General features: G+C 46.3%; 1 protein-coding gene across 6 annotated transcripts in view; it reads right to left on the minus strand.

Annotated features, from left to right (window-relative positions):
- Positions 1-26,124, minus strand: part of adgrl2a (adhesion G protein-coupled receptor L2a) — a 775,507-nt gene that overhangs the window by 219,570 nt on the left and 529,813 nt on the right. For all 6 annotated transcript variants that reach the window (XM_052010661.1, XM_052010657.1, XM_052010658.1 and 3 more), the window contains one exon: positions 12,627-12,840. In XM_052010661.1, the coding sequence (XP_051866621.1) occupies positions 12,627-12,840 (214 nt within the window). The remainder of the gene's footprint in view (positions 1-12,626; positions 12,841-26,124) is intronic.

Here is a 26,124-nt window from a genome sequence, read left to right on the forward strand (position 1 = left end):
AAGTTTTTCACTGTACCTCGGTACAAGTGACAATAATAAACCAATTTCAGTAACCTACCAACCCCCATTTCTTTGGGATGATGGAGGAAGCCAAAACAGCCAGAGAAATGCCACACAGTCAGAGAGAGAATGTGCAAACTCCACACCGATAGCACCGAAGGATACGACCAGATCGCTGGACGCATCAGGTGGTTTAGGAGGCTAAGGAGGTTCGGCTTGTCACCGAACACTAACTTCTACAGATGTACTGTTGAAAGTGTCCTGACTGGTTACATCATGGTCTGGTACGGCAATTCAAATGCACAGGAACATAAGAAGCTGCAGAGTCTGCCCAATAGCTCAGGGGCACATCCCTCCCCACCATCGGTCGTATCCACAGGAGGCGCTGCCTCAAGAAGGCAACATCCATCATCAAAGATCCCCACCATCCGGGCCGTGCCATCTTCTCGCAGCTACCATCGGGCAGGAGGTACAGAAGCCTGAAGTCCCACACCGCCAGGTTCAGGGACAGCTACTTCCCTTCAATTATTCGGCTCTTGAGCCAACTGGCAAAAGCCTAATCACTACAGTTCGATAACAGTATGAACACCATGACTTTGAAGACTCTGCATTAAAATGGACTTTGTTTTTTTTGTTCTAATTGTGTTCCTTCTTGTAAAAATTGTGCATAATTTATGTTTTTCTTGTGAATGCTGAATACATGTTGCTATGTACCTGTGATGCTGCTGCAAGTAAGTTTTTCACTGCACCTGTGCACACATGTACTTGTGCATATGACAATAAATGACTTTGATTTTGTATACTAGCTGCACCGTAGTCTAGCATTCTAGATTAGCTGCCCAAAGCCCAGGAGAGGAGCTTTAAAGAACAAAAGAATGCAAGAAAAAGAAACAAAAGGAGGTATTTCAAACCTGCTCCTCTACTCTATAAGATCCTGGCTGCACCATTTTACTCCGGTATCCCCATTTGTTCCCCAGATTCGAACTCTTGAATGCACTTAGTGATGGCAACTCCACCGGCTCACCAACCCCCTGGTGAAGCAATTTCTTCTCTTCTCAGTCCTGAATGTCAGACCCTTTATTTTGAGACAGTGACCCTCTCTTGTCACCCCATCCAAGGAAAACCTCAACTCCACCTCTGCCCTGTTAAGTCCCGTAAGAACTCTGTTGGCTTCAATGAGAGCACCTCTTCTGTGGAGAGGGTACAAGCCCACTCTGTGTAATCTCTCGTCAAAGGACCAGCCGAGAAAAGCATCAGTTTCCAACTATGGTGCTCGTTAAGTTTGCCCAAAAGAATGCGTTGGGACTCTCTCAGAATGTGCCAACACTTGCAGGCACATCCCGTTCAGCAAAGTTTGAAATCTGTTGCAACAGGCTTTCTAAATAAAAACCTTGTACAAACAGATATTTATAAAAACCATTACTCTCATCTTAATCTTCAAATATGTTTCAGCTTAGTGCTGGTCTTAAGAGTCTCACAGCTAATCACAAGCACATGCATGAGGAATACCTCATTAAACTTTGCCGCTAACCTGGTTACTGCAGACATGAAATGCAGCCAAACACCCTGGGAGACTGAACGGCTGGTCAGCAGTGACGACATTTGACTGGGAGCTACCAGGATGTCCTCTTGACCTTTGTGTTGCTGGGAAGTTTTGGGGGGGCGGGGGGGGTGGGAAGGTGGAGAAAGTTAAAAGCAAGCACTGCTCCTAACAGGTGGAAAGTATCAGCCTACTTCTCCCACATGGATCACACAATCATTGAATGATTCCACCACAGAAGGAGGTCATTCGACCCACCATGTCTGGTCTGGTTCTCCATAAAAGTAACCTTCCAGTTCCAAACCACTAGTCCTTTTTCTCCGCAGTCATCTATATTTTGCTCTCCCATATTCCAATCCTGAAGGCCATGATGGAACCTACCCATTGTACGACCTCAATGTACTTTTGTTTTGAAATGATCTGTATGGATGGCATGCAAAACAAAGTTTATCCCTTTATCTCATGGGGTCATATAGAGTCATACAGCATGGAAATAGACCCTTCGGCCCAACTCGTCCATGCTGACTGTGTTGGCCAGTGAGATAGTCCCATCTGCCCGTGTTTGGCCCATAGCCCTCTAAACCTCTCCTATCCATGTACTTATTTAGATGGCTTTTAAATGTTCCTAATGTACCCACCTCAACCACTATTGCCCTCTTGCTTTTAGCACACCCTCCTTGAGAAAAAGACCACGTGCTTTCACCCTATGCCGCTCATGTCTTATATACCTCTATCAGGTCTTCCCTCAATCTTCTATGTTCCATGGAATAAAGTCCTTGTCTACGCAACCTCTCCTTGTAACTCAGGCCCCCAAGTCCAGGCAACATCCTTGTAGATCTTTTCTGGTAAATCTCGGTACATGTGACAATAATAAACCAATTCCAATTACCACCACCACACCCATAAGAAGCGCATTCACACACTTGTGTTACTCATTCTTAACGTTCTTCCGCTTCATTTTATCCCTATGAACTCCAGGAAGGTGAGACACCTAGTTAAATTCTCACCTGCACTTTAAAACGAACTTGTTTTATTTTTTTTCACTTTTCAAGATATGATGAAGGGTCTCAGACTCGTTTCTCTCTCCGCAGATGCTGCCTGACCTGCTGAGTGTTTTTCGGTATTTTCCGTTTCAATTTCAGATTTTCCGGCATCCACAATTTTTTTCGAATTTTATCCTCTGGTGTTGGAATTGGAATTGGAATTGGTTTACTATTGTCATTGGTACCGAGTTACAGTGAAAAACTTGTCTTGCATACCGATCATACAGGTCAATTCATTACACAGTGCATTGAGGTAGTACAAGGTAAAATAACAGAATGCAGAATAAAGTGTAACAGCTACAGAGTAAGTGCAGTGCAGGTAGACAATAAGGTGCAAGGTCATAACGAGATAGATTGTGAGGTCAAAAGTCCATTTTATTGTATGAGGGAACTGTAACTTATAACAGCGGGATAGAAGCTGTCCTTGAGCCTGGTGGTACATTCTTTCAGGCTTTTATATCTTCTGCCCAATTGGAGGGGGGAGAAGAGAGAATGTCCGGGGTGGGTGGGGTCTTTGATTATGCTGGCTGCTTTACCAAGGCAGCGAGAGGTGTAGACAGAGTCCATGGAGGGGAGGCTGGTTTCCGTGATGCACTGAGCTGTGTCCACAACTCTCTGCAGTTTCTTGCGGTCCCAGGCAGAGCAGCTGCCGTACCAAGCCGTGATGCATCTGTATAGGATGCTTTCTATGGTCCACTTGTTTGAGAAGGAGCTGAAATTCTTGTAAATGAACTTCAAGTATAAAGGGTTGAGCTGGGTCACGTGAGAAGCGAGAGATGGACATTTGGACCCTCATGCCTGCTATATCTTTTAATAAAGTCATGATTGGTCTTTTACATCATGCCTTTTCCCTGCTCTAATCCCATATCCCTCTTTTATCCAAAATTCTATTATTATTAGAATTAGAATCAGATTCATTATCACTGTCTCATGACCTGAAATTTGTTGTTTTACAGTAACAATACAGTGCGAGACATAAAATTACTATAAATTCCAAAATAAATAAATAGTGCAAAAAAAAAGCAATAATGAGGTAGTGTTGTGTAGCGGTTAGCGTAACGCTATTACAGCGCCACGTTCTCCCCATGTCTGCGTGGGTTTCCTCCGGGCGATCCAGTTTCCTCCCACATTCCAAAGATGTACGGGTTAGGAAGTTGTGGGCGTGCTATGTTGGCACCAGAAGTGTGGCGACACTTGCGGGCTGCCCCCAGCACATTCTCAGTAACGCAAAAAGACGCATTTCACTGTGTATTTTGATGTACGTGTGACTCATAAATAAATATCTCATCTTATAAAATCTTTGCGGGTTCATGGACCGTTCAGAAATCTGACGGCGGAGGGGAAGCTAGATTTTATTTATTAGCTGGAGGGTCCTCCAACAAATGCCAAGAATCCCTCTGGTGCTGACCATCGCTCAAATACACCAGTCACATAAGGCTTAGATAACCAAAATTATCAAGTCGTACAGCAAGGAGACAGGCCCTTCAGCCCACCCAGTCCATGCTGACATCAAGCACCTATTTACACAAACACTATACCAACCCATTTCATTCTCCCCACATTCCCATCAGCTGCCCTCACCTTCTACTGCTCCCCTAAAGGCAACTAACCTGTCGACCCACACTTTTTTGGGAGGTGGGAGGAAACCGGAGCATCCAGTGGGAGAACGCACAGACTCCACACAGATCGCTCCGGCGGTTGGGATTGAACCTGGATCTCTGGAGCTGTGAGGCAGCGGCTCGACCAACTGCACCATTGTGCCGCCCAAACTCAGAAGCAGGGATGCAGGGTTTTGGTGGAGGAAGGTGCCATCTGAGCCAACTAGAGATGGCCAATAAACATTGTCAGTGCCAGTGGCATCAACATCACAACCCCTGAGCAGACTGGGTTAACCGCAAGTCTCAAGCGTGCCTCGCTAGTTATATTTACCCAGTGCCTGGTGCAAAGTTCTATGCAGATACGCATTTTAAATTGGTTTCCTCATGTTCCTGAATCCTCTAAAGCCCAGCACTATCAGAGGAAGGGGTAGAGGTGGGTACAAAGACATTTGGTCAGGTCCATGGATAGGAAAGGTTTAGAGGGATATGGGCCAAACACAAATGATAAATTGGTAAATTGCTTTATTATTGTCACATGTATCAAGGTGCAGTCAAAAGCTTTGTTTTGCATGGCATCTATACAGATCATTTTACCACATCAGTGCCTCGAGGTAGCGCAAGGGAGAAGCAATAACAGAATACAGGATAAAGTGTTACAGTTACAGAGAAAGTGCAGTGCAGGCAGACAATAAGGTGCAAGGCCATGATGAGGTACATTGTGAGGTAACTTGGACAGGCATCTTGGTCAGCATGAGCAAGATGGGCCAAAGGGTCTGATTCCAAGATGGCGCTGGAGCGTGGCGACTAATTGCAAGCTGCTTGCTACAGATCTACTCATTACCCTTACTATAATTGTTCTACACTTTTAAATTTAAATTCTATGTCACTTACTATTACTACTCTGTGCTGTTATTGTTTTTTACCTGTACTACCTCAATGCATTCTGTACTGGTAGTGTAGCGGTTAGCACGACGCTATTACAGCGCCAGCAATCGGGGTTCGATTCCCGTCGCTGTCTGTAAGGAGTTTGTACGTTCTCCCATGTCTGCTTGGGTTTCCTCCGGGCGCTCCGGTTTCCTCCCACATTGCAAAGACGTACGGGTAGGTTAATTTGGGTTTAAAATGGGTGGCGCGGACTCGTTGGGCCGGAAGGGCCTGTTACCACGCTGTAAATAAAAATTTTTAAAAGATAATAAAATAGTAACTGCACTGTGTAATGAATTGACCTGTACGATCGGTATGCAAGACAAGCTTTTCACTGTACCTCGGTACAAGTGACGATAATAAACCAATACCAATACCATGCTGTACAACTCCATAAATCAATGAACCTTTTGAAGCCAAGTGTCTCCTCTGTTCAGGTGTGACTTGGGTGAAGCACTGGTGTAGTTTGACCCCTCCCCTCCTCAACAAGAAGAAGAGAAGAGCAACACAGGTGGAGAGGAAAGCGTTGAAACACACCTGGTTCAGAAAAGCCCTTCCTTATCTCATGTTGCTCTATTTGTGGCTGCCAACAAGCCACTCAGCTCAAGGGCAATTCAGGATGGACAATAAATACTGGGCTTGCCACTGATGCCCAGGTCGTGAAAACCCAGTGTCATGAAATTCAAAACAAATGCAGATGCTGGAAATCCAAAATAAAACCAGAAAAATCTGGCAACTCTCAACAGGTCAGGTCACAAACATGAGAAGAGAAAGAGAGTCAATGTCTTAAGTTGAAGACCCTTCATCAGAACTAACCTAAAACCTCTTCCCACCATTGTGGCCTAATAAAATAATAAATTAAGAACATGGAACATAGAACAGTACAGGGCAGGAACAGACCTTTCGGCCCACAACGTCTGTGCTGACCATGATGTCTATTTGAATTAATCCCGTCTGTCTCCACATGATCCATACCCCTCCATTACCTGCCTATCTATATGTCCCTTTAACATGGCTTTCGTATATGCTCCCCTGGCAGCCCATTCCTCTGTGTAAAAATCTTGCCTCACAAATCTCCTTTAAACTTTCCCTCTCTCACCTTAAAGATAAGATATCTTTATTAGTCACATGTACATCGAAACACACAGTGAAATGCATCCATTGCGTAGAGTGTTCTGGGGCAGCCCACAAGTGTCGCCACGCTTCCGGCGCCAACATAGCATGCCCACAACTTCCTAACCTGTACGCCTGTTGGAATGTGGGAGGAAACCAGAGCACCCGGAGGAAACCCACACAGACACAGGGAGAACATACAAACTCCTTACAGACAGCGGCAGGAATTGAACCCGGGTCACTGGCACTGTAATAGCGTTACACTAACCGCTACACTACCATGCCTGCCTGTTACACTACTTGCTACACTACCTATGCCCTCTGGTGTTTGACATTTCTGCCCTGGGAGAAACTCTGTCTACCCTATGCCTCTCATCATGTCGTATCTATCAGGTCTCCCCTTGGCCTTTGACGACCTGGATTGGAATCATGTCTCCAAGTGGGGGTGTTGCTATCCATGCAAGAGATATGGAACCGGAGCATATTTACAGCACAGAAGACCTATCTTGTCCGTGACGTTACTCTGTAGTTCCACATCCCCAAGTCCTTGCAAAAACTTCCCAGTCACCAGCAGTTGGTCTTGGCTTTAAATTTCTCAGTTTTTAAACATCAATGGAACACAAAGGTCAAGAGGACACCACTGTAAACTCCCAGTTAAACCTAACCTCTGCTGACCAGCGATCTGACATTGCCCAGCGTAATATCATTATTTATTTAAAATTATAAGAGGCATAGATAAGGTGGACGGTAACAGTCTTTTCTCAGGGTAGGGGAGCCCAAAAGCATAGATTTAGGGTGAGAGGGGAAAGATTTAAAAGGGACCTGAGGGGCAACTTTTTCACGCAGAGGGTGGTGAGTATATGGAACGAGTTGCCAGACGAAAGATTGAGAGGGATATGGGCCAAATGCAGGGAAATGGGACTAGCTCAGGGAGGCAACATGGTTGGCATGGCTGAGTTGGGCCAAAGGGCCTGTTTCCTTGCTCTATAGCTCTCTCACTCTATGTTTGGTGGATGGAAGGGTTCAGGGAGGGAATCCTCGAGCTTCCCAAGTTGTAGGGATGGCCTTCTACGTCTTGTACAGCTGTAACATGATGTCCCACTCTTGTACTCAATGCTCCATGCCACCTACAATAGTATAATTTCAGAAGCACTTGGATCGGTACATGGAAGGGCAGGGCTTAGAGGGATATGGAAATTGGGACTAGCTGGGTGTGCACCATGGTCAGCAGGGACTGGCTGTGCCGAAGGGCCTGTATCCATGCTCTATAACTCTATGTTGTACAGTGTCTCCTCTGCTTGGATGAAGCTGGTCTGTCCACCCTTGCAGCTTCACCCCCTCACCCCGCTGACACTGGAAAAGAGAAGCAACTCAGGCAGGGGTGAAGGAGTTAAATCGCTACCAAATCCGCCATGTGCATTCTAAAGTGGGCCTGAAAATGGCAGGCACTGGATTCTCTGAGACTGGCGCCAAGTTCCATTCAGACACGCATTTTAAATTAATTCCTTAACGTTCAGCTGCAATAAAAAGTGCCGTGCGCCAAAACCAAAAAAAAAGATGAAACAGATTCTGTTGCTTGACAGGCATTGATGTACTGCAGGAGAGAGCTGGCAAAGCTCCATCGGACTCTATAAACTCTGTGCTCTGCTGGCACAGGTTAGCAGTGTATAAATTTTAATCAGGGAAATTTGTGGTCCCTCTCCTTTTAAATATTCTTTCCACTCAATTTGGAGAAGATCACTCAGAGCTGTCGCATCTTTCAGACTGTGTTAAGTTTCCTGGGAAGCGCTGTCTCGCGGGTTTATGGCTCACGGGCAGCTGATCGCGACTAGCGGGGCAGCCTCTTTCACTTAATTAGCCCGCCTGCTGTTTGGGGGTCCACTGATAGGCACGTTTTGCACAGTTAAGCGGAATGACGGAATCCTGATATGGGCCGTTCACCCCATCCATGAGAAGGTTGTTTAAGGTTACAACAGGATCCAGATCAACTGGGAAAGTGCGCCAAGGAATGGCAAATGGAAAATGATGAATTTTGGAAAGTTAAACCAGGGCAGGACGTACACAGTAAATGACAGGGCCCTCGGGAATGTTGTTGAACAGAGAGACATACACAGGGGGTGACATAGGTAGGCAGGGTGGGGGCATGCTTGCCTTCATCAGACGGGGCATTGAGTACAAGAGTGGAACATCATGCTACAGCTGTACAAGGCCATCCCTACAACTTGGGAAGCTCGGGGATTCCCTCCCTGAAACTTTCCATCTATCAAACATAGAGTCAGAGTGCTACAGATCAAGGAGATAGGCCCTTTGGCCCAACAAGGTTAATGGCAGGACTCTTAGCAGTGTGGAGGAACTAGGGGTCCACGTCCACAGATCCCTCAAGGTTGCCACGCAGGTCGATAGGGTTGTTAGGATGGCGTATGGAGTGTTGGCCTTCATTAGTCAGTGTATTGAGTGCAAGAGCCGTGAGGTAATGTTGCAGCTCTATAGAACTCTGGTCAGACTACACTTGGAGTATTGTGTTCAGTTCTGGTCACCTCATTATAGGAAGGATGTGGAAGCCTTAGAGAGGGTGCAGAGGAGATTTACCAGGATGCTGCCTAGATTGGAGAGAACGTCTTATGAGGATAGGTTGAGTGAGCTAGGGCTTTTCTCTTTGAAGAGGAGGAGGATGAGAGGTGACTTTATAGAGGTGGACAAGATAATAAGAGGCATAGATTGAGTGGACAGTCAGAGACTTTTTCCCAGGGCGACAATGGCTAACACGAGGGGACATAATTTTAAGGTGATTGAAGGAAGATATAAGGGGGATGTCAGGGGTAAGTTTTTACACAGAGTGGTGGGTGCGTGGAACGCACTGCCGGCAGAGGTTGTGGGGGCAGATACATTAGAGACATTTAACAGACTCTTAGACAGACATATGAATGATAAGAGAAATGGGGGGTTATGTGGGAGGGAGGGTTAGATAAGACATTAGAGCAGGATAAAATGTCGGCACAACATCATGGGCCGAAGGGCCTGTACTGTGCTGTAATGTTCTCTGTTCCATGTTCTATGTTAACTCAGCCACGCCAGCCAAGTTGCCTAACTGAGCCAGTCCCATTTCCCTACATTTGGCCCATATCCCTCTCAACCTTTCCTGCCAATGTAACTGTCGAAATACTTTTTAAATGTCATAATTGTACCTGCTTCTACCACTTCCTCTAGCAGCTCATATACCCACCACCCTCTGTGTGAAGAACTTGTTTTAAACCTTTCCCCTCTCACTTTAAGACTCTGCCCTCTTGTTTTGGACTCCTCTACCCTGAGGGAAAGACTTTGGCTCCTCGCCTTATCGCTGCCCCTCATGATTTTATAAACCTGCAGAAGGTCACCTGAAAACCTACCTCAGTCCTAAGAAGACACAAAAAATTCTGCAGATGCTGGAACCTGGAGCAATACACAAAAGGTGCCGGAGGAACGTTTTCCCCCATCCTTTATTCCACGGTCCACTGCCCTCTCCTACCAGATTCTTTCTTCTTCAGCCCTTTGCCTCTTCTACCTATCACCTCTCAGTTTTTTTAACATCTTCTCCCCCTCCCCACCCACCTACCATCGCCCTCTCACGTGGATTCACCTCTCCCCTGCCTGCGTGTGCTCCTCTCCCTCCCCCCACCTTCTCATTCTGGCTTCTGTCCTCTTCCTTTCCAGTCCCGATGAAGGATCTCGGTTCGAAACGTTGAGTGTTTTTCTCCCCCTCCATGGGTGCTGCCTGACCTGCTGAGTTCCTTGTGTATCAGTCGTAAGAACCGAAGAAATAGGAGCATGGAATGGCCACTCAGACCCAAATCTGCTCTGTCATTCAATAAGCCTGTGGCTCATCTGACCTTGGCCTCAGCTCCACTCTCCTACCTGCTACACCATAACCCTTCACCCCTTTATGGACCAAATATCGACCTTGACCTTGAATGTGTGCAGTGACTTCGCCTTTGCGGTCAGAGAATTCCAAAGGTTCATTACTATACCAGGGAAGAAAATCCTCGTTATCAAGTGCAACCAAGATCAGATTTCTTCATTAGTCACACGTACATCAAAACACGCAGTGAAATGCATCTTTTGCGTAGAGTGTTCTGGGGGCAGCCCACAAGGGTCGCCACGCTTCCGGCACCAACATAGCATGCCCACAACTTCCTAACCCGTACGTCTTTGGAATGTGGGAGGAAACCGGAGCACCCGGAGGAAACCCACGCAGACACGCGGGGAGAACTTACAAACTCCTTACAGACAGCGGCCGGAATTGAACTTGGGTCGCTGGCGCTGTATTAGCGTTTCACTAACCGCTACACTACCATGTCTTCTAGTTCTGGATTAACCCCTGAGCAGAGACATAATCTCTACATCATACAAGTTCTCACAACTTCTTTATACGGTCTGGTGTGAATTTACACCATTAATCCTCCAGCAAAATACTAACATGTACCATGCAAAAGGCGTTATGCAAATGCAGGCTTTTCATTATAAAGGGTCATAGAAACGCACAGCGCAGATGCGCCAATACGTCTTGAAGGTCTTTAGCCTGTCAGGATACAGGGCATGAGAGGCTGCTGTGCTCCCATTGGCCAGACAGACCTAATAAATGCCTATCAGTCAAGTGATGCTCATAGCACATATGCCGGAGTACTGGACAGAGGAATGCTCTCTGGGTCCTAAAGTTCACAGGCCCTCGAACCAGAAGACAGGTTTGAGAAACAAACAGAGAGAGTAACTCCCCGCCAATCCTCCTTTATTTGCTCACTCAGACATTCGATATATTGAGAAATCAAATGGAGAATTATTATCTTTGGAAAGGCAGCAAAGAAGAAAAAAAATCCTAAATAATTAAAAGACCAATTCACCAAGTATTTCCTTTCCGCACTTTGAAATGACTGTCTGACTTCATTTAGTAAAAAATCAATAGCTCATTTACTTCATCAAATGCTCAATTCCGTCAGATCTGGATCTAAATCTTAATTTATATGGCACCTTTTATGACCTCGGAAACTTGGCCAATCTATGAAGTATAATTGACATCTCATCACTGTTTCCCATCGGGAAGCATGGCAGCCATTTTAAAGCTTTAAAACTTTATTTATACAGCACGGTAACAGGCCCTTCTGGCCCAATGAGCCCGTGCTGCCCAATTACACCCATGTTAACCTACACCCGTCTTTGGAATGTGGGAGGAAACTGGAGCTCCCGGAGGAAACCCACACAAACACACGGGGAGAACGTACAAACTCCTCACAGACAGCGGCAGGAATTGAACCCCGATCGCTGGTGATGTAATAGCATTACACCACTCTCAAAATGTCAGAGTTAGGGCAAACAGAAAATCTATTGCAGGTCTTTGTTGGGGAACAATTACTGGGGAAAACTCTGCTGATTTTCTTCAAAACAGTACCACAGGATATTTTACATCCATGCAATGGAACACAGGGCATTGGCTTGGTGCTTCATTAGACTGGCAGTGTGCACTGCATTCTTCTACACTGGAACCTGAAGGTCGGACAAGATGCTTGCTCTCATGTCTCTGGAGTGGGACTTCAACCTACAACCTGTGACTTATGGCTAAGGTCTACCCATTCAACCATATACAGCATAGAACATTACAACACATGAACAGGCCCTTCGGAACACCATATCTGTGCTGAACACGACATTGAATTAAACGAGTCTCTCCTGCCTGTACGTGATCCATATCCCTCCATTCCCTGCACATTTATCTGTTTATCTCACAACCGCTTAAATGTCACTATCGTATCTGCCTCCACCACCACCCCTGGCAGCCCATTCCAGACACCCACCACTCTGTGTGAAAAACTTGTCCCACTCATCACCTTTAAACTTTCCCCCTCTCACCTTAAATTGAGTATTTGACCTTTCTTCCCTGTGATAAAGATTCTGTCTATCGATGCCTCTCATAATTTTATGAACTTCTATCAGGTCTCCCCTCAGCCTCCGGTGCTCCAGAGAAAACAACAGGAGTCTGTCCCAACCTCTCCTTATAGCTCATACCCTCTACTCCAGGCAGCATCCTGGTGAACCTCTTCTGCACCCCCTCCAGAGCCTCCACATTCTTCCTGTAATGGAGCGACCAAAACTGCACACAATGCTCCAAGTGCGGTCTGACCAAAGTTTTATACAGCTGCAACATGACTCACTGCCTCAGATATTCAAAACTCCAACTGATACAGGCAAGCATGCCATACATCTTCTTTACCTTGTTATCTACTTGTGTGGTCACTTTCAGGGACCTGTGGATTTGGACCCCAAGATCCTTCTGTACATCAGTGCTGTCAAGGGTCTGACCATTAACTGTATACTTTCCCATTACATATAACTGACACCAAAAATGAGGCTTGAGCAATAAGCTAAATAACTGCACTCTACCTCTGCGTCATGATCTTGAAAGCATCCGGGAGGTAACACTGCACGTTTTCCATTTGGAAGAGGTCAGCATCGCAGATCTTGTCATCTGTCCGACCGTAGTTAGCGCTCTCGATCACGATGACATCGCTTCCGGGACAGCGGAGGTCAATAGGGTAGCCCTCGCAAGACAGCTCTCGCCTGACGAGGCCGAAAGGCAAAGCAGCTCTGCTGAAGCCTGGAAAACACAAGGTGGAATATGTTTGATGTGGGCTCCTTGTCGATAAAGTCTCGTATCAGTGAAAAAGAAATCAGCACTACCAAATATCATCAGAGGTTAAAACCCGTTGGAGACAAGGAGGAGGACAATGCTACAATAAATTTAAGATTAAGATATTTTAAGATATTTTTATTAGTCACATGTACATCGAAACACACAGTGAAATGCATCTTTTTTTTAATTGTGTAGAGTGTTCTGGGGGCAGCCCGCAAGTGTCGCCACGCTTCCGGCGCCAACATAGGATGCCCACAACTTCCTAACCCGTACGTCTTTGGACCATGGGAGGAAACTGGAGCATCCGGAGGAAACCCACGCAGACACGGGGAGAACGTACAAACTCTTTACAGACAGTGGCTGGAATTGAACCTGGGTCACTAGCACTGTAATAGCGTCACGCTAACAGCTACACTACCGTGCCTGCCGTTGGTCAGTGCATTGGTAGGGGCCTTGAGTGTAAGAGTCATGAAGTTATGTTGCAGCTGTATAGAACTTTGGTGAGGCCCCATTACAGGAAGGACGTGGAGGCTTTGGAAAGGTTGAAGAAGAGATTTACCAGGATGTTGCATGGATGAGAGGGCATGAGCTATAAGGAGAGGGTGGACAAATTTGCGTCTTCTTTCTGGAGTATCAGAGGCTGGAGACCTAATAGGAGTCTATAAAATTATGAGAGGCATAGAAGGTAGACAATCAGAGTCTCTTTCCCAGGATGGAAATGTCAAATACTAGAGGACATGCATTAAAGGTGAGAGGGGAAGAGTTTTTTACATGGAGAGTGGTAGGTGGAAGCAGATACGATAGTGGCTAAGAGACTTTCTGATAGACACATGAATATGCAGGGATGGAGGGATATGGATCGTGTGCAGGCAGAAGGGATTAGTTTCATTTTGCATCATAGTCAGCACAGACATCGTGGGCCAAAGGGTCTGTTCCTTTGCTGTGCTGTTCTATGTGCACTAGGCACGGTGGTGTAGCAGATAGTGTAACGCTATTGAAGCACCAGCAACCCGGGTTCAATCCCGGCCGCTGTCTGTAAGGAGTCTGTACGTTCTCCCCGTGTCTGCGCGGGTTTCCTCCGGGTGCTCCGGTTTCCTCCCACATTCCAAAGACGTACGGGTTAGGAAGTTGTGGGCGTGCTATGTTGGCGCCGGAAGTGTGACGACACTTGCAGACTGCCCCCAGAACACTCTACGCAAAAGTTGCATTTCACTGTGCGTGTCAATATACATGTGACTAATAAAGAAATCTTATCTTCTCTTTTTAATGACTCAGGACACAGGAACAGAATGATTCTGCCCTTCAAGCCTAGAAAGTATGTCTGCAAACATTTGTGTGTCCATTGCATAGACATGGATATAAAGAATACGGCCACAACATCGAGGAAGGGGCTCTTGGGCAGTGTTTAACCACACACTATCAGCAGAGTGGGGTTGGGTCATACATATATATAAGCTGAACCAATCCACAAGGAATGTTAGTTTTGGGTAATGTTACGTGGGGCAACTCTGCATGGTGGTTAAATCAATAGACTGGTAGAGCTATAGGCCTTGACAGGTGATTGGAAGATAAGAGTTCAAATCCTGCACCAAGCTGGGAAACTTTAAGTTAATTAAGTAAATCTTGTTTTAATAAAGATAGCATGAACAACTACTACAATGAATTTACCACATTAGTGTAAAACTCACTTATTCCCTCCAGAAACAAATATGCCATTTATACCCAGTCTAAATGTAACACTCCTGATGCATGAAGCAATATGCATGACACTCAACAGCCCGTGATTGGCAAAGAGCTTTACTTAACTCTTCAAAAGAAGGACTTGAAAAGTTTTGCCCTAAGAGATACGCTCAGGTTAAAGGAAATCCCAAGTACACATGCACAGAGACAGCCAGAGGACTAAACGATTAGGGTGCAGGAACTATTGAGAGTTTCTGAGATGAGAGCTGCTCTGGTTGAGAGATGTTCTGTAGGAGATAGTGTGGGAACAAGTCACCACGCCTTCCTATACCGAGAGTCATAGAGGAATACAGCACAGAAACAGTCCCTTTGGCCCAACTGGTCCATGACGACCAAGATACCCATCCAAGCTAGTCCCATTTGCCTGCGCTTAGCACACATCCGGCAGGTACGGTAATATAGCGGTTAACATAACACTATTACAGCGCCAACGACCCGGGTTCAATTCCGGCCGCTGTCTGTAAAGAGTCTGTATGTTCTCCCCGTGACTGCATGGGTTTCCTCCGGGTGCTCTACTTTCCTACCACATTCCGAAGACGTACAGGTTAGGAAGTTGTGAGCATGCCATGTTGGCGCCGGAAGTGTAGCAACACTTGCGGGCTGCCCCCAAAACACTCTACGCAAAAGAAGCATTTCACTGTGTGTTTCGATGTACATGTGACTAATAAAGATATCTTATCTTAAACCTTTCCTATCCATGTACCTGTCCAAGTGTCTTTTAAAAGTTGTATTGTACCTGCTTCAACCACTTCCTCTGGCAGCTCGTTCCACAAATGTACCACCCTCTGGATGAAGAAGTGAGGGGGAAAACTTCCCCCTCTCACCTTAAACCTCTGCCCTTTCATTGTTGATTCCCCCTCCCTGGGAAAAAGACTATGTGCATTCACCCTAGCTATGCCCCTCATGACCTTATGTGCCTCTAGAAGGTCACCACTCAGTCTCCTACATTCCAAGGAATAAAGTCCGAACTCTCCCAACCTGAGGAGATTCGGTCTGTCACCAAAGACTCTTGCAAATTTCTATAGATGTGCGGTGGAGAGCATTCTGACTGGTTGCATCACAGCCTGGTATGGAGGCTCTGATGAGTAAATTGAAAGAGGCTGTAGAGGTTTGTAGACTCAGCCAGCTCCATCACGGGCCCAACCCTCCCCACCATCGAGGATGTCTTCAAGAGGCGGTGCCTCAAGAAGGCGGCATCCATCATTCGGGACCCTCACCACCTGGGACATGCCCTCTTCACGTTACTACCATCGGGGAGGAGGTACAGGAGCCTGAAGACCCACACTCAATGATTCAGGAACAGCTTCTTCCCCTCTGCCATCAGATTTCTGAACGGTCCATGACCCCATGAACACTGCCTCGTTATTCCTCTTTTGCACTATTTATTTATTTTTGAAACTTATAGTAATTTTCATGTCTTTATGTCTTGCACTTGCCGCAAAACAACAAATTTCACAACATATGTCAGTGATAATAAACCTGATTCTGATTCTCCCCATAACTCGGGCTCTGGAGTCCTGGCAACATTCTTGTAAGTCTTTGCATTCTTTCCAGCCCAATGACATCTTACCTATAATAGGGTATCAAAAACTGTACAGAAGACCAGTGCCTTGTACAAAAGCAACATAATGATCCATGTCTTCTACTTAGCGCCCTGACTGATGAGGGCCAGTGTGCCAAATACCTTCTTCACCACCCTGGCCTATTGAACTGAACATGTACAATCAAGGGGCGAAGTTTACCATTTGGTGATGTTGCAAGGCCAGACAATATCAGACTGGTTTCATACCACACCCGATTCTCCTTGGCATGTAGACATTAATATAACACCCCTGAGATTTCCTTCCCACGACACACCAAGTATTCTGCAGTGGAAAACAGCAAGGCAGGAGGCATGAGCAGACGGGCGGGGACAGAATGCAATTTTACATTTCAGAATCAATCTCAGTAAAGAAATATAGGCAAGAGTAAAGGACACCTCAAGTGATAAGACATTAAGGGAGCTTGGTGCACTGATAAACTGTTACTGTGGGCAGCAGATCAAGTATATAATGGTATAAACAAAGCTTGGGGCCCGGAGGCAGTGCTTTAGTTTGTAGAAGACCTCACTTAAGATTGCAAGGTGTGTTGAGTGCATCCCGTTACAGCCAATTCACCGGAAGGGCAAGTGGATCAATGTGGACGTCCTCTCCCAGTCCAACATCCCCAGGATTGAGGCCCGAGTTACACTCAGTCAACTAAGTTGGACAGGCCACTTCATTTGCATCATCTGTGGAGGGGAATGGAGAGTTGATGTTCCGGGTCAAGACCCTTCATCTGGACTGAAAGATAGAGGGGAGATAGTCAGGGTAAAAAAGTTATACTAGCTACCTCCGCTCTACCCTTCAGTCTCGACCTGAAACATCGACTGTCCAGTTCCCTTCAGAGATGTTGCCCGACCCGCTGAGTTTCTCCAGCAGTTTGTGTGTTGCCCCAGATTTCAGCATCTGCCGTCTCTGCTGTGTCTCCACCTTGTTTGCACGTTCCCGATTCCCGAAGCAGACACTGTTTTCCGAGCTCCGACATGCAGAGAGATTTCAGGAAGACAGAGGAAAAGCCTCCTTGAAGAAGTGCAAACATTCCCACTCAAGTCTGGGATTGCCCGGCCTAAAACCGCCCAAAGGACTATTCAGGATGGTATTGAGAACTTCGAGGCCATGCATTGGGAGAACACAGAAGCCTGTGTAAGTGGTGGAAAGAGTGGAGCACCTCACAGACTAACCACCCAGCTCTGCCCCATCTGGGAAGAACTTCCACATGGCCTCAAATAACACAGAATATAGAACAGTACAGCACAGGAACAGGCCCTTTGGCCCACAATGTGCTGAACTAATTAACCTGGTAAATTAAATGCCTAACTAAGCTAATTCCTTCTGCCGAAACAATGTCCATATCCCTCCATTCTCTACACATTATAAGATAGATTTATTAGTCACATGTACATCGAAACAGACAGTGAAATGCATCTTTTGCGTAGAGTGTTCTGGAGGCAGCCCGCAAGTGTCGCCACGCTTCCGGCGCCAACATATCATGCCCACGACTTCCTAACCCGTACGTCTTTGGAATGTGGGAGGAAAACGGAGCACCCGGAGGAAACCCACGCAGACACAGGGAGAATGTACAAACTCCTTACAGACAGCGGCCGGAATTGAACCTGGGTCGCTAGCGTTGTAATAGCGTTACGCTAACCAGTGCACTACTGTGCATGTACCAAGATACAGTGAAAAACTTAGTCTTGCATTCCATCCATACAGATCACTTCAAAATATCAGTACATCGAGGTAGCAGGAATAACAGACGGTGGACTACAGTGTGACAGTTACAGAGAAAGTGCAGTGCAGGTAGACAAATAAGGTGCAAGGGCCATAATGAGGTAGATTGTGAGGTCCAGAATTCATTTTTAACATACAAGAGGTCCATTCAAGAGTCTGAAAACAGCGGGACAGAAGCTGTCCTTGAGCCTGGTGATACGTGTTCTCAGGCTTTTGTATCTTCTGCCTGATGGGAGGGTTGGGAAGAGAGAATGTCTGGCATGGGAGGGGTCTTTGATTACGCTGGCTGCTTTACCGAGGCAGCGAGAAGTGTAGACAGAGTCCATGGAGGGGAGGCTAGTTTCTGTGATGTGCTGAGCTGTGTCCACAACTGTAGTTTCTTGCCATCCTGGGCAGAGCAGTTGCCCTACCAAGCCGTGACGCATCTGGATAGGATGCTTCCAATGGTGCTTCGATAAAAATGGGTGGGGATCAATGGGGACATTGGTGGAAGAGGCTTCAGAGGCTGCATGCCCACCTCCTGCTCCCATTTTACCTCTTTGATCTTTCCTCTGCCACCGTAAAGACGGGGTAAGATATGTCACAGGACAGAGCTGAAGTTTGCCTTGATTATTAAAGAACGCAACTGCACCAAAGGAAGCCCAGATGCATTGTCAACTGCCCTGGCTACTTCATCAATCATGACTAGATTTGTAATGCTCATAATTTTTAAACATTAAATGCAATAAAATTTCACATGCACGGCAGTGATTACAGAGACAGCGTCTCGATTAACCATTATGAAAGGCATTGAAATCCATCTGCAGTGAGGAGGGAAATGGGTCCACAAAGGATACCAACAGAGTATCGGCTGTGAAATGAAGAATGGAAAGGTTAGAGTGAGTTAGCGCAAGGCAAGAGAGTGTGACAAATAGCCATGGAGTAGTCTGAGATGTTCCTTCTACCCTACAATACCCGGGAACAGAATGTTGATTCCGGTTACCTGAAGGGAAGTGGTGGGAGATCCCTGGGAAGATGACCTCCCTGTGTTGGAGATGCCATTTTAGAGTCATAGAATTATACAGCATGGAAACAGGCCCTTCAGACCAACTCGTCCATGCCTAACCAAGTCCCATTTGCCTGCATTTGGCCCATATCCCTCTAAACCTTTCCTATCCCTGTACTTGTCCAAATTTCTTTTAACTCTTATAATTGTAACCACCTCTATCACTTCCTCTGGCAGCTTGTTCCAAATACCCACCACCCTCTGTGTGAAAAACCAACCCCTCAGGCCCCCTTTAAATCTTTCCCCTCTCACCTACCCAGGGAAAAGGACTGTGACCATTCACCTCATCGATGCCCCTCATGATTTAGTAAACCTGTATAAGGTCACCCTTCAGCCTCCTTTGCTCCGGGGAAAATAGTCCTAGACGATCCAGCCTCTCCCTATAACTCAAGCCCTCCGGTCCCAGCAACATCCTTGTAAATCATTTCTGCACTCCTTCCATCTTAATCATATCCTTCCTATAGCATGGCCCAAAGCTAGAATCAATGCTGCCCCCAACTCCCTGCACATAGTTTGGAGATGTGAGCACGGCCGCTGAGATGAGGGGAGAACAGTCAGGTCGCTGCCTCACAGCTCCAGCGATCTGGGTTCAATCCTGACCTCGGGTGCTGTCCATGTGGAGTTTGCATGTTCTCCCTCCAGGCGCCCTGGCTTCCTCCCAGATCCCAAATGTGCTGTTTGCTTGCTTAACTGGCTACTGTCAATCTCCACATCTGTAGAGGGGAGGGGGAGAGAGCACGGTGAGCTGACATCAGTACAGGGAGATCGAAATGGAATTTGTGCAGATGGGTGCTTGATGTCGGCACATAGTCAAGGGCCAAAGGTATTGGTATTGGTTTATTATTGTCACTTGTACCGAGTTACAGTGAAAAACTTGTCTTGCATACGGATCGTACAGGTCAATTCATTACACAGTGCAGTTACATTGAGTTAGTACAGAGTGCATTGATGTAGTACAGGTAAAAACAATAACAGTACAGAGTAAAGTGTCACAGCTACAGAGAAAGTGCAGTGCAATAAGGTGCAAGGTCACAACAAGGTAGATCGTGAGGTCATAGTCCATCTCATCGTATAAGGGAACCATGAAGGGCCTGTTTCTGTGTGTTTGCCTCCATGACTAGTTATATGATTGTATATGAATTTAAGGCACTTCAGGCCATTGAGTCCATCAGGTCTATGATATCACTTCTGACCTACATGAGCTTTCCATTTTGCCACACCCTCCCTTGCACTTTCCCTCCTCCACATACCCAGCCTTCTCAATACATCCATGCTATTCACCGTTACAACAACACTTGACTTCACCTGTAGCTTGGTGAAAGGTTGCTGAAGCTTTCACAGAAGTGCTATCAAACACAATCTCACTTTTTTGCAGCTACCATCGGGCAGAAGGTACAGAAGCCTGAAGTCCCACAGCACCAGGTTCAGGAACAGCTACTTCCCTTCAACCATTCAGTTCTTGAACCAGCCGACAAACCCTAATCACTACAGTTTAGCAACATGATGACCACTTTGATCACTTTGCAGAAAATAAACTATTTTTTGTTCTAATTGTGTTCTTTCATGTAAAAATTGTGTATAATTTATGTTTTTCTTGTGAATGCTGCTTTTTTGATGCTATGTGCCTGTGATGCTGCTGCAAGTAAGTTTTTCATTGCACCTGTACATACATGTACTTGTGCATATGACAATAAACTCGACTGACTTTAATAATGTGGCAGATAGTCAAAATGCTTGGTCAAATAGATGGGAGTAGGTTGAAGGATGAAAGAGAGGTGGAAGGATGGACAGATTTCAGCACTTGGCAGCTGCCAGTGGTGGGACAATGAAATTCAAGGCCAGAACTAGAGGAGCACAGAGACCTTGCCTGGGTCAGAGTGTCCCAGGTGGGGAGGGGCAAGACCAGGCAGGGATTGAAAAGAGAGATATGAATTTTTAAAAAATCACAGTTCAGAGATTCAAAATGATGGAGATTCACGAGGATGTTTCCTGGATTGGAGGGCGTTACTTATGGGGAGAAATTGGATAGGTCGGGCTCGTTTTCCCTGGAATAAAAGAGTCTGAAGGGTGATCTGATTATGAAATAATGAGAGGCATAGATTAGGTAGATGATCAGAATCTTTTTCTTCTGGGTATCAAAAACAAAAGATAAGCTAAAGTAAGATAAGATAAGATGCCTTATTAGTCACATGTACATCAAAACACAACGAAATGCATCTCTTGCATAGAGTGTTCTGGGGGCAGCCCACAAGTGTCGCCACGCTTCCGGCACCAACATAGCACACCCACAACTTCCTAACCCGTACGTCTTTGGAATGTGGGAGGAAACCGGGGCACTCGGAGGAAACCCACGCAGACACGGGGAAAACGTACAAACTCCTTACAGACAGTGGAGGGAATTGAACCCGGGTTGCTGGAGCTGTAATAGCGTTATGCTAACTGCTACACTGGCGCTGTAATAGCGTCACACTAACCACTACACTACACTAGAGGATATAGGTTTAAGGCGTGAGGAAGCAGTTTTGAAGGGGATTTGAAGGGAAAGTCTTTTGGACACACAGAGAGGGGTTGATATCTGGAATGTGCTGCCAGAGGAGGTGATGAAGTCAGATGCAATCACTACACTTAAGAAATGCTTAGACAGGTACAAATAGGTGAGGTGTAGTGTCATAGAGTTATACAGCACTGAAAAGGCCCTTCAGCCCATCTATTCCATGCTGACTAAATGCCCATCCAAGCTAGTCCCATTTGCTCACATTTGGCTCATATCCAACTAAACCTTTCCCATCCGTGTACCTGTCCAAATTGTCTTTTATGTGTTGTTACTGCACCTGCCTGAACCACTTCTTCTGGCAGCTCGTTCCATATACTGACCACCCTCCTGCAGGCAAATGGGATTAGTGTAGATGGGCATAAAAACTGGCATAGACGTGGTGGGCTGAAGTGCCCTTTTCTGTGCTCTACAACTCTATGCTTCTATGACTTAACCATGAAGCAATGCAGGTCAGTGAGCACTGGGATGAAGCAATTAAACATTATCCCGAGGGAGTAAAATCCTCCAGGCAGTTTGAACTGGGACACAGGCATTAAGAGTTTTGGATGACTTCAAGTTTATGAAGGAGAGGAAGGAGGAGCCTAGTTGGGAGCTGATTGAGGTGATAAGATGCAGATGAGGGTTTCAGCAGCTCAGGGCAGGCAGGGGAAGAGTCAGGAGATCAAGAAATAAAAGTCGGGAGTCAAGAGCTGTACGGCATCCTTGCCTTTATTAGTCGAGGTATTGAGTTCAAGACTCAGGAAGTTATGTTGCAGCTTTATAAAACTCTGGTTAGGCCGCACCTGGAGTATTGCATTCATTTCTGGTCACCCCATTACAGGAAGGATGTGGAGGCTTTGGAGAGGGTGCAGAAAAGGTTCACCAGGACGCTGCCTGGGATGAGAGGGCATGAGCTATGAGGAGAGCTTGGACAAACGTGGGTTGTTTTCTCTGGAGCTGCAGAGGCTGAGGGGAGACCTGACAGAGGTTTACAAGATCATGAGGATCATAGATAGAATAGACAGCCGGTGTCGAAATACCTAATACCAGAGGACATGCATTTAAGATGAGAGGGGGAAAGTTCAAAGGAGATGTGTGGGACAAGTTTTTTACACAGAGAGAGTGGTGGGTGCCTGGATGCACTGCCAGGGGTGGTGGTGAAGGCAGATATGATAGAGGCATTGAAGAGGCTCTTAGATAGACACATGAATCTGCAGAGAATAGAGGAATATGAACGTTGTGTAGGCAGAAGGGATTAGTTTAGTTAGGCATTTAATGACTAATTTAATTAGTTCAGCACAACATTATGGGCCGAAAGGTCTGTTCCTGTGCTGTATGGTTCTATCTATGTACTATGAGATGCCATGGATGTTGAGTTGGTGATAATGTGGATACAAGGGTTTAACATAGAACACGGAACATAGAACAGTACAGCACAGAACAGGCCCTTAGGCTCATTATGTTGTGAGGACATAGCTTATCCCTCCTACCTACAGAATACCCATATCCCTCCATTTTCCTCTCGTTCATGTGCCCATCCAAGCCCCTCTTAAAAGCCCCCAATGAATTTGCCTCCATCACCCTATCAGGCAACACATTCTGGGCATCCACCACTCTCTGAGTAAAAAGTGTACCTCTCATGTCTGTTCTGAACCTACCCCCTCTCACCTTAAATGCATGCCCTCTGGTATTGGATCTCTCAATAATGGGAAAAGGATATTGCTTGTCCACCCTATCTAAGCCCCTCATTATTTTATGCACTTCAAACAGATCACCCCTCAGCCTCTGCCGCTCCAGAGAGAAGAGTCCAAGTTTGTCCAGCCTCTCCTGATAGCACATGCCCTCAAGTATCCTAGTAGCAGCTCCTAGTAAACCTCCCCTGCATCCTCTCTTAAGCCTCGGCGTCCTTCCTATAGTGAGGTAACCAGAACTGTACTCTAAATGAGGCCTAACCAGGTTTCTAATGCATTCCGCTTGAACTTCACGTAAGTATGCTGAGATTTAAATCCTCATTGGGCAAAAGGGCCTTTGAAACTTAGACCTCCTAATCTTAGCAGAGCAGCTATAACCCGCTTGTGCCGAAGTCCTTCAACAGTCATTTAATTAAACCATTACTCATTAGGCTGGGACTCCTTTTCAAAAGGATCTGGGTGTGTTGAAACATGTCAGTTAATAACAAGTCCCCTGCTTCAGAGCACTTAAACTTTATCCTGAGGGAGCAAAATCCTCTGGGCAGCCACTTACACTGTGTGTGGGCAAGCTCACCTGTTGTGGAAACCATTGCGGTAACTCTCTCCCCCTCCCCTCTCACTGTGGCTACCAAAAGTGACAGGGGACTCAGAGAGCAATGACCACCTGGTAACACTAGAACACAGAACATAGAACAATTACAACACAATTCAGGCCCTTCAGCCCACAAAGCTGTGCCGAACATGTCCCTAACCCTAGAAATTACTAGGCTTACCCATAGCCCTCTATTTTACTCAGCTCCATGTACCTAACAGTCTCTTGAAAGACCCTATCGTATCCGTCTCCACCACCGTTGCCGGCAGCCCATTCCATGCACTCACCACTTTCTCAGTAAAAAACTTACCCCTGACATCTCCTCTGTACCTACTCCCCAGCACCTTAAACCTATGTCCTCTTGTGGCCACCACTTCAGCCCTGGGGAAAAGCCTCTGACTATCTACCCTATCAATACCTCTCATCATCTTATACACCTCTATCAGGTCCCCCCTCATCCTCCGTCTCTCCAAGGAGAAAAGGCCGAGTTCCCTCAACCTGCTTTCATAAGGCATGCTCCGCATTCCAGGCAGCATCCTTGTAAATCTCCTCTGCACCCTCTCTATGGTTTCCACATCTTTCCTGTAGTGAGGCGACCAGAACTGAGCACAATACTCCAAGTGGGGTCTGACCAAGGGCCTATATAGCTGCAACAATACCTCTCGGCTCCTAAATTCAATTCCCCGATCGATGAAGGACAATACACCATATGCCTTCTTAACCACAGAGTCAACCTGCGCAGCCGCTTTGAGCGTCCTATGGACTCGGACCCCAAGATCCCTCTGATCCTCCACACTGCCAAGAGTCCTACCATTAATACTATATTCCGCCAACATATTTGACCTACCAAAATGAACCACTTCACACTTATCTGGGTTGAACTGCATCTGCCACTTCTCAGTCCAACTCTGCATCCTATCTATATCCCTCTGTAACCTCTGGCAGCCCTCCAAACTATCCACAACACCACCAACCTTCGTGTCATCCGCAAACTTACTAACCCACCCCTCCACTTCCGCATCCAGGTCGTTTATAAAAATCACAAATAGTAAAGGTCCCAGTACAGACCCCTGAGGTACACCACTGGTCACCGACCTCCACTCAGAATACGACCTAGAAAGAGATTCATTGTTATACAGGCCCCTTGGCCCAACTTGTCCATGCTCACCAAGACGTCTATATACACTATCCCATTTCCCTGTGTTTGGCCCATGTCCTTCTCAACCTCTGCTATCCATGAACCTGTCCAAACACTGTAATTGTACCCACCTCTACCACTTCCTCTGGCAGCTCATTCCATACACCCACCACCCTCTGTGTGAAAAACTTGCTTCATAAATCCCCTTTAAATCTTTCCCCTCTCACTTTTATTCCTCTTTTGCAGTATTTATTTACTTATGTAACTTATAGTAATTTTTATACCTTGCACTGTACTGCTGCCGCAAAACAACAAATTTCATGACAAATGTCAGTGATAATAAATCTGATTCTGATTCACCTTAAACCTATACCCTCTAGTTTTAGACTCCCCTGCCCCGGGGAAAAAGACATGACCATCTGTGATTTTATAAGCCTACTTGGCAAGGCAGAGAGGATAGGTTGAGTGAGCTCGGGCTTTTCTCTTTGGAGAGAAGGAGGAGGAGAGGTGACTTGATAGAGGTGTACAAGATGATAAGAGGCATAGATCGAGTGGACAGTCAGAGACTTTTTCCCAGGGCGACAATGGCGAACATGAGGGGCATAATTTTAAGGTGAATGGAGGAAGGTATAAGGGGGATGTCAGGGGTAAGTTTTTACACAGAGAGTGGTGGGTGCGTGGAACGCACTGCCGCCAGAGGTTGTGGGGGCAGATACATTAGAGACACTTAAGAGGCTCTTAGGTAGACACATGAATGATAGAGAAATGGGGGCTATGTGGGAGGGAAGGGTTAGGTAAATATTACAGCAGGATAAAATGTCAGCACAACATTGTGGGCCGAAGGGCCTGTACTGTGCTGTAGTGTTCTATGTTCTAAGGATGCAGTCCTAATGCTGGCGACTGGGATTGGTGTAGATGGGTAAAAAATTCAGCAGGGAGATGGTGGGCTGTAGGGGTTGTTTCTGTGCTGTGTGCTGTGTTTCTCTCTGTTCGACACAATAGAGGCAATTTACAATGGTTAATTAACCTTCCAAACCCGCATATTTTTCGGAATGCGGGAGAAAAGCAGAACACCCGGAGGAAACCCACAGGGAGAACATGCAAACTTCACACCGACAGCACCCGAGGTCAGGATTGAACCCGGGTCCCTGGAGCTGTGAGGCAGCAGCACTACCTGCTGCCCACTGTGCCACCCAGT

The sequence above is a fragment of the Pristis pectinata genome, chromosome 3, assembly GCF_009764475.1.
Source record: "Pristis pectinata isolate sPriPec2 chromosome 3, sPriPec2.1.pri, whole genome shotgun sequence".
Taxonomy (NCBI): Eukaryota; Metazoa; Chordata; class Chondrichthyes; order Rhinopristiformes; family Pristidae; genus Pristis; species Pristis pectinata.